Source organism: Seriola dumerili, unplaced genomic scaffold, assembly GCF_002260705.1.
Source record: "Seriola dumerili isolate Sdu_G_001 unplaced genomic scaffold, Sdu_1.0 BDQW01000017.1, whole genome shotgun sequence".
NCBI classification, from domain to species: Eukaryota; Metazoa; Chordata; class Actinopteri; order Carangiformes; family Carangidae; genus Seriola; species Seriola dumerili.
In genome coordinates this window covers 13,123,439-13,132,623 of record NW_019174272.1, presented here as the reverse complement: position 1 = coordinate 13,132,623, position 9,185 = coordinate 13,123,439, and the positions used below count along the sequence as shown (strand labels likewise).

The following is a 9,185-nucleotide window of genomic DNA, read 5'->3' as shown; positions in this document are numbered from 1 at the left end:
GCCCTAATGCTGTCATGTACAATTATCATAAAATTGAGTTTTGTTTTTGCAGTAATTTGATGACTTCTGTTCCAGAGGAATGAAATAGATTCATACAAAACATGAGATAACATGGTAACATAATACAGATTAGAAGTTCTCTAGTCTACTACTGTAACTATAGTTGTGTAAAATAGCTGACGTAGCATTCAGTGTAACTTTAAGTTATTACGGTTGTCTCGGCCTCTACCTGCTGGATAACTTCGGTACCACATTTACACACGGCGCCATATTAGATAGACATTATATAGCTGCGGACGAAGTCAAGGAAGGGGAGCAGTTTCACAGATGACACGGGTGCTCGGGCTGCAGTAGTCTGTTTACACGACACTCAGGGTAACTGATATATGGTTGACAACAAGTAAGTGAAGCAAACATCTCGGGCAGCGTCGTCCGAGGCGTTCTGTTTTCGTCGTCGTTTAGCTAACTCGCCGGTAGACATGACTTCCTTGACTCAGCGGAGTTCGGGCCTCGTGCAGAGGCGGACCGAAGCCTCGCGCAACGCCGCTGACAAAGACCGTCCGTCCTGCGAGGAGGACCACGAGCCCCGGCGGGGAGACGAGCAGGAAGACGACGACACCGGAGACTCCAAAGAAACACGTCTGACCCTGATGGAAGAGGTGCTGTTGTTAGGACTGAAAGACAGAGAGGTAATGTTAGGTAATCCCGTATAATATATATATATATATATATATATTAAGGTATATCTTAACGTTAGACGATGGGACGTTACCAAAGCTAATGTTAGCTTTATTTTCCTAACCGACATAGCTTCAGTTAACGTTAGCATCCCTGTTTGCTATGATGCTAGCTGTAACTAACAACAACAATGGGCCTCATTGGACTGTTAAACATCTTCAGGAAGAAATTCGTTAATGTTGAGAAGCGAATCTTAACATTAACAGCCATGGTCGGTTAATACGGTGTTGTGCTGTGACAGACGGTGTTTAAACTGTGTTTACACTGTTGAGTCGGATATAGAGAAAACGATTTATATAGAAGAGTGTAATGCAAACACATGATTAATAATCTGTAAGTATCCAGGAGTGTTGAATAATTGGGAACCTATTAATTTGCTGCCTTGGGGTCATTCTCTAATGAGACCTGATCACTGATTAAACCACTGACAGAGAGGTACACTGCCTGTTAAACAGTACTGGCACCCTCTGTAACTTTACACTGTTTACTGTGTTGTTGTTTTTTAATCTCTATGGAGGTAATTAGCCTGTAGTTATGATTTGTTGACATCCATCCAAAAGATAAATCTGTTTCAAGCCCAAGTGAAAACCAATATTGACATATTAATCTAAATAAAGTCAAATATAAAACACATTTACATCAGACAGGTGCACCTAGTTATTTATACAAGTTTTATTATCATTTGAAAGGAGAAACCAAGGTGTGACAATTGATTTTAAATGATGTGCTTGTGTGTCTGTTTCAACAGTTGTCAAAAAAACATACACCAAGACCAAGACAAATGAACATACATAGATCGATTGTTATAACTTTTGAAATGTCAAAAATAATCCTTAAATTCTATATTTAACTACTCTAGAGATAAGACCTGGGGTTGACTGTTGCCATGTACAACCTGTTAGTTTGCCAGTATCAAGGATGAGGCTCCACATGTTAAGTTTTACAGCTTTTTAAGCCGTTTATGAATGACCATGACTTTTATATTCACTCAATCATCAGACATTGAAAGGAACACACATATAAAGGTGATGCTGTCATAATATACTGCCACCTTTAGAGATTTGATGCCACATTTTTCATGCCAAAACATGTTGCTATAAATTCTTCTGAGGGTGCTGTAAACAGGTGTTGTTTAATATTGTTTAATATTGCATGTTTACTCTGGCCAGGTTGGCTATTAGGAACTATTCTGTTGTAATTCCATAGTAACTTTTTGGTAAACCCTTTCCATGATGCAGGGCTACACCTCGTTCTGGAATGACTGCATTTCATCAGGGTTGCGAGGGTGCATGCTGATTGAACTGGCCCTGAGAGGACGCCTTCAGCTGGAGGCTTGTGGCATGAGGAGGAAAGGTCTGCTGGCCAGGAAGGTGGGACATGTGTTTCTGCTTTTACTACATAAATTGTTCAGATAAGTTATTTTATTTTCATCACCCTGCTGGTGCTCTTTTCTGTCACCACCTTAATTGGGTGGGTCACTAGCATGGGGCTTCAACCCTTTATAGTTACTATCAAAAAGACCTCTACACACCTTAACCTGTAACTCCTCCATATTCCTTCATCACTAAAGTGAAGTGGAGGGTGAAGGGAGCGAGGGAATTTGCTTTGGGGCAAAGTCATTTTCCATTTTTTTTCAGAACACATAAACAGACGATTGATCAACATGTCTTGTACTTTAATCAAGCCAAAAAAATTGCCCTGCGGCTTCTCCACTGTGACGATTTCTACTGAATATCTTTAGGTTTTGTACTGTTGGTTGAACAAAACATGTAAAGATGTCAGCCTGGGCTTCTGGGAAACTGATGTTTTCTCATTTCTTGTTTTATAGACCAAACAATTTATCTCTTCTGTTCTATAAAATGATAATTGACTTCATGGTCTGTAGTGTAGGGATTGGTATCGTTAAGATTTTAATGGTACTACTACTTTTACCGATACTGCAAATCGATTTCTGTATTTAAACTGTACTGTTATCGCTACTTTTTGGTATTTTGTAAGAGAAAAAAAAATGAACATTGCTTTATTTTACCAATTAACATTCTTAAGGAATAAACTTAAGCATTGTTTTGGGCAAATCACTATGGTAGACTGACTTTTGACTGTGCAATAGTTCACCAGCGGCCCCCACATCACTACACACACACACACACACACACACACACACACACACACACACACACACACACATACACATACACACAGAGCAAACAGCATGGCAGAGGCTGTGCCAGATACAGAACCAGGTGACGTAACGATAACTCAAGATCACTGGAGTTAAGGACAACTAGTGCAATAATCAGTAAAAGGCCAATAAGAACTTTATCAAAACACCTGTTCAACAAGCAACAAATAGAAAAGAGATAGAGAGATCATCTATTTCCTCCGCCAACTCTCTGTGTCTTTTATACAACAACATCTTGCTGGTTAATTAATTGCGAACTGTTAGGAAATGCTACAACGAAAGCTGTCTGTATGTGAGTCTAACTGATTATCTTAGTGTACCACAAATCTTAAAACGTGGTAGATTGTTGCAAACTGAGCAACTGGCTGAGACAAACCAGAACAGTCAATTCAAATCCTGTTCTGAATTTATTCTTTTTAAAAAGAAACAGTAATAGTCTCAACTGGATCAATATAAGTATGAATAAGATAAAGGTAAGATCAGCTGGTTAATGTCTGACTTTGGGAGGATGAGCACATCACAGTTCAAATCTCTTCACTCTAAGTCTTGTTTAACCAGTGTTATTTTGTGATTATAATTTTTTGTGGTGCACAGTGAGCTCAGTCACAAACGTGAAGGATTACTTCAAGTGTTGTCTGTTCATTAGTTGACAAAGCTTTTTGATATCTTTTGTCCTTGTAGCTGATAAATACTCTCATAATGTCATCTGCTGCTGCCTGAGAATTTACACTGAATAAGTGTTTGAGAAAATGTGTAGGCCTGAATCTGGGATTATTGATGCCAGAGTGTCATTTACATTTTCTGGAGGAAAATTAAATGTTTAAAATAGTCGACAGATTAATCGTTAGAAAAATAGTCGTTAGTGGCGGCCCTACACACCAAAAATACCTAGAGCAATGACAGATGAACTTGTGTTTACGCCCTAACATGCTAAAGACTTCACCACTTTGAACATTTAGTTCTCTCCATTGTCACCAAAGCCCCTTTTCCAATGGTCAAAACCCGCTAAGACCTGCTAACATTGGGCTTTTGTCTGCAATGGAAAAGGGTTCAATCGGTTTTCACACCCGGGTCAAATGACTTCAGTAGAAGTATCGGCTCCAGCTCCGATACGCTCCGATCGGCATTCATGTAAACACAACACCTGGGTGAACCCACTGCTTTTCACCCCTTTTCTGCTGTAACATCTTTCAGAACACAGACACTGTTAACACACCTGTCATCTTCCCAGCACGGTGCTGTTAAACCGGGGGTGACAGAGTAAACGCAGCCCCAAAAAAGTTTTTAAAACATACATTAACTGATGGGAAGCTCCAACATGTTTACAGGAGCACCAACCCGGAGATGAGATGTGACAGATCCGTTTTATCATTTTGCATGGTGGCCAGCAGCTCACTCCCCCCCCCCCCCCCCCGTGTCTGTGTGTGCGCTCTGCTCCCTGCATTTGTGTGTTTCCTCTGTAAGAACAGAAAGGCAAACTCAAATGTAAGTGGAATAGGGGTCATTTGGCTCTTAATAGCGGGTTTACCTGCGTTTGAAAAACCTGCTTATACTTGCTAATTTTGGTGGAAAAAGGGTATGAGAGCAGAGTCTGTGTGTGTGCTGCACAGTGCTCCAGTATGAGACACAGTGCTGCCCCCGCCCCTCAGAGAGGTCAGAGCGAGAGATGCATATGAACTTCTGCGTTGGAAAAGCGAAAATGCATCAATGCATCACGAAGTCTAAATCAGAAACGTGTAGGATAAAATGTGCGTGAAAACCTTTATGTTGCAATAACAAACAGGAAATGTCTTAATTTCTCTTCTTTTAATTTCCCCAGAACTGAGAGCAGAACCGATAACGTCGGAGCTCATCGATACTACGGTCTTTACAAATTTAGCCCCGGGGCCCATTTAATACAGGGTTTCGGTACCCATCCCTTCTGATGTGATGCTGTATCTCAGTCAGTGATGTGAGCAGGGCCTTGATACATTATTTTCAGCAGCTGTTGTCTGATAACCACACATTGTAACTACCCATCGTCATTCTGATGAACTCCGCAGGTCATTTGTAAGTCAGATGCTCCAACAGGTGACGTGCTGCTAGACGAAGCCCTGAAACACATCAAAGACACCCAGCCGCCAGAGACGGTGCAGAGCTGGATCGAACTGCTCAGTGGTGAGTTCATCTGCTTTATCGGCTCATAGCCTCGATCTGGTGGTAACCCTGTGAGGAGATTTATAACAGAACAGATCCACACTGCTTCCTTATGCTTGTACCCAGCTTAACTTTGAGCTTTACATCAAATGTGAATGTGTGAAAATGCAGACTGATTGTGTATGTCTGCAGTCATAGCATGGATAGACTGTGAGTTGTATTTGTGAGAATTGTGCGATTAAAAGTATGAAGGTTTGTTTTGAATCTCATACACAAACCGTTAAACAGCAGCTGATGTGTCAATGATTTTTGATTATGCTGACACATCCTGCTTTAGAATGGTAATCTGTGTCAGTATGCCATTGGACTTTAAGACCAAATGATACAGGAACTAAAAAACCCTTCTGTTCGCATTTCCACTGAATCAGAAGAAACATAAAGATTAGTCACATTAGCCAGATAAAGGGTTAAAAACATCAGCTTTGTTTGAGATGCAGTAAATAAACAGGATTCATGCAGTCAGCTTGGACAGGAGACTGAAGGAAAAGCTGAAGATACTGTTTTCTGTAGGTTTCTACTTGTTTAACAGGTGTTTTGATAAATTTCTCTAACTGTTTTTTTTATTCACAAAGGTTATATTGTATGTACAGTAACAACCAGATCTGGAGTAATATGTTTCACCAGGGGTGGGTGATCTGATTTATATCTTGGATGATCTTAGATATTGAACTTTAAAAGTTCAGTCTCTGCTAATCAGCCTGTTATTAACTGTTAAACAGCTAACCTGCTAATTGCAGATGGAGACAGCAGTCCTTGTTCTGCTCTGCAGCCTCGTGGCTTTGGTGTAGCTCCACATGAACCAGTTCTCCATCTGTGCAGAACAAGAACCACTGTCACCAGCTGCAGTCCAAGACGGTGGAGTTACAGTCTGTCTATGGGACCAGAGACCTGCTGCAGGCAGGGAGACAAGAAGAGGGACGAGCCGGAGCAGAGACTGAATTTTCTAATGAAAACACATATATCACCTCATAAATTAATAAATAACAGCGTTGTCAAAATTAATACTCCATACGAACTAAGCAGAAAGTGCGATTGGTTGTGACACAGTTTGTAAACCGAAGACAAGATTATGGGTGAAGATAAGCAGCAGGCAGACAAACATCTGAAAGAAGAGTGAAAGTGGCGGAAACATACAAATCATAACTTTCTGTCAGGACTTTCAGAATAAATCAGTGCGCTAACAGGATGCAGGTCATGATTCATGATTCGTGGATTGTGATTCTACCCAAAGAGATTGTCATATGATATTTTTGCCAGATCATCCATCCCTACATTTCACTTCACCCATTGTCATGTCCTCCTCCGTGACCTCTGCCCTGCTGTCTGCTCTGTGTGGAGGAGCTATGTCCCACCTCAGTCAAACACCAACACAGAGCAGAGACAGACAGCGAGGAGAAGCTGCTGCACCGTGAACAATCTTACTGATCTCTCCAAGTACAGATAAAATGCTCCCTGCCCTTATGGATTTTGAACCAGCTTCTCTAGTAACTATAGGAAATAATATTTCACATTTACACACTCATATGTGAGTGAAAAGCTCTCACAGTAGAACCCTACTGGTACTACCCTGTTCTTTCTATTTCTATCTATATTAATGCAGATGAGCATGTCACCTGTTTGTGATGCACTAACTGTCTTATGTTCTATCGGTTTGTCTTTTAGGAGAGACATGGAACCCCCTGAAACTTCATTATCAGCTGAGGAACGTCCGTGAACGGCTGGCCAAAAACCTGGTGGAAAAAGGCGTCCTCACCACTGAGAAGCAGAACTTCCTGCTCTTTGACATGACTACACATCCTCTGACCAACAACAACATCAAGCAGCGTCTCATCAAGAAGGTCCAGGAGGCTGTACTGGACAAGTGGGTGAATGACCCTCATCGAATGGACAAGCGGCTGCTCGCGCTCATCTTCTTAGCCCATTCCTCCGACGTCCTGGAAAATGCCTTTGCCCCGCTGCTAGATGACCAATACGACCTGGCCATGAAGAGAGTGCGGCAGCTGCTGGAACTGGAGCCCGAGGGAGAGAGCATGAAAGCCAACGCTAATGAGCTGTTATGGGCTGTGGTGGCCGCCTTCACCAAATGAGGCTACCACAAAGAGGACACCAAGCAGTTATGGCATTCAAGTGGCATTGTACGTTGGGGTGGGAATCACAGTATTGACCCCCCAATCTGGTGACTTGACTGACTTACAGTTAACCCCTGCCTGGACTTTGGAATGGGCTGCCTCTTTCATTGCCCCACCCCCCCACCCCACCCCCACCCCCACCTCATCCTCCTTCCCTCCCAGATAACGGTCCTTGTTGATCCTCCATGCCCCCCCCCCTTCTGTCATTTGTGTGTTCACTTTTGCTAAAAAAAAAAAATTATAATAATATGGAACTTAGAATGAAGTGGTTGGTGATGATGTGGGTGGAGCTGAAATCAAGATATTGATTCATATCCTCTTTTTTTCTATTTGTTAAATCTTTTTATCTTTAACAGTTAGAGGTACAGCATGTATGGCACAGGTTACTCGAGGTACCATCCTGACACACCTCAGAATACAATAACCAATGTGATGTAGATGTGTACAGATGTGCAGACGTGTACATGTACAGGACAGTGATGCTGACAAGTCTTTACATGGTTATTCTACCAAATTTGAAGTGTAAGGATGTGATCTATTCGTTGACTAGAGGACAGATCCAAGTATGAGTCTAGACCTAGAACTACTCTGTTGATGCCTCTGAATCCATCCCATCCATCCATCACCTATACCTGCTCATCCAGGGACAACCCCCCCACCCACCCCCCCACCCACACACAGTTCATGTGTAAAACGGGACAAAAAGTCTAAACATGAATGGAAGCTATAATCAGGTCCAGGAAGATGGAGTTCTGACTTGTATTACTTTTATTATTGGTTACTTAGACTCATCTCCATTTGTTGTTTAAAATGAGTAGAACTGGTGAACATCATGAGACACACAAACATATACACTTGATAGTTATGATGGTGGAAAGAAAAATGAATGATACTAAATATACAATTACAGTATGAAACCCCTAGGAATCTAGCACTAGCATGAGACTCAAGGGCAAACTACTCTGCTCCTCCCCTCCCTCCCTCCCTCACGCTCCCTGCTCCGTTAGGCCCCGCCCAGTCCTCCACCTACATTCTGGTCACGTTTGCTGTTTCAGCTGATGCAGGAATCAGGACCTAGCCAGCCTGTGAGTCAGACACAGTGACATCTTCCAATGCTAGCTTTGGCATTCTCTGATTGGTTAGAAAGAAGAGGCTTGCTCAGAACACTTTAGGAGGGAATATCTCGGCGCTGCTGCCAGGCTGTTCAATGAGTCTGCAGCACCTCAACAAACTAACATAGTTTTTGGAGCAAATTTCAACTAAAAATATAATTTTTGAAGTTACATGCTATAGCTTTAATGAAACTTTCTGACATAATGAATTGAAAACAGGTCATACTGTCTCAAAAATCCTCTGACTTTTTATTCATAGTGAAACATTTTGCTGTAGGACCCAAGCTGGGATTGTATCACTTCTAGATACACTGTCTAAATGTGCTCATATAAACCAGGTTAGCCTGTAATATCTGTCTGATTTGCAGTAACATCAGCTGACACATTGTTAACTGACTCTGACAAGGGGAAAATGCATCTTTGTGTGCTTGGCTGTTGAGGATTAACCTGAAATATTTTAGCAGCGGGAACAAACTCAGGAAAGCAGAGCCAATCGATGCCAGCTACCTTTGTTAGCAAAATTCAAATAGACAAAGTTTTCACCTTCTCAAAATAAACCCACTATATCTACGGAACTTTGAAAGAATCCAAAAGTGTGATCAGAAGAATCAGAAGACGGGCTCACATTCCAGATGTTGATGTATATACTTGTGTATTTGTATCAGGCACAAATTCACACTGTCACTTTTCCAGAACCGTGGCTCAGCTGCACTGTCTTTCACTTGTTGGACATTGTGCTCAAACATTCAACAAAGCCTTGTCACAATGAACGTTGCTCTTAATTTCATATTGCCTCAATTTTTTGAATTTTATTTTCACATTTGTTCA

The 9,185-nt window shown here is 41.7% G+C and overlaps 1 protein-coding gene across 1 annotated transcript; it reads left to right on the top strand.

The window, feature by feature from the left end:
• Nucleotides 1-266: 266 nt before the first annotated feature.
• On the top strand, nt 267-7,352 carry golph3 (golgi phosphoprotein 3). Its single transcript, XM_022751833.1, has 4 exons — nt 267-689; nt 1,977-2,108; nt 4,963-5,077; nt 6,779-7,352. Exons 1-4 carry the CDS (start codon nt 480-482, stop codon nt 7,201-7,203), a joined length of 882 nt encoding a protein of 293 aa, XP_022607554.1. The 5' UTR covers nt 267-479; the 3' UTR covers nt 7,204-7,352.
• The last annotated feature ends 1,833 nt before the right edge of the window (nt 7,353-9,185 follow it).

Coding starts and splice junctions, on each gene's coding strand:
- golph3 (XM_022751833.1), top strand. CDS start 480: ATGACTTCCTTGACTCAGCGGAGTTCGGGCCTCGTGCAGAGGCGGACC. Junction 2,109..4,962: donor AAGGTCTGCTGGCCAGGAAG/GTGGGACATGTG, acceptor TGAACTCCGCAG/GTCATTTGTAAGTCAGATGC. Junction 5,078..6,778: donor CTGGATCGAACTGCTCAGTG/GTGAGTTCATCT, acceptor TTTGTCTTTTAG/GAGAGACATGGAACCCCCTG.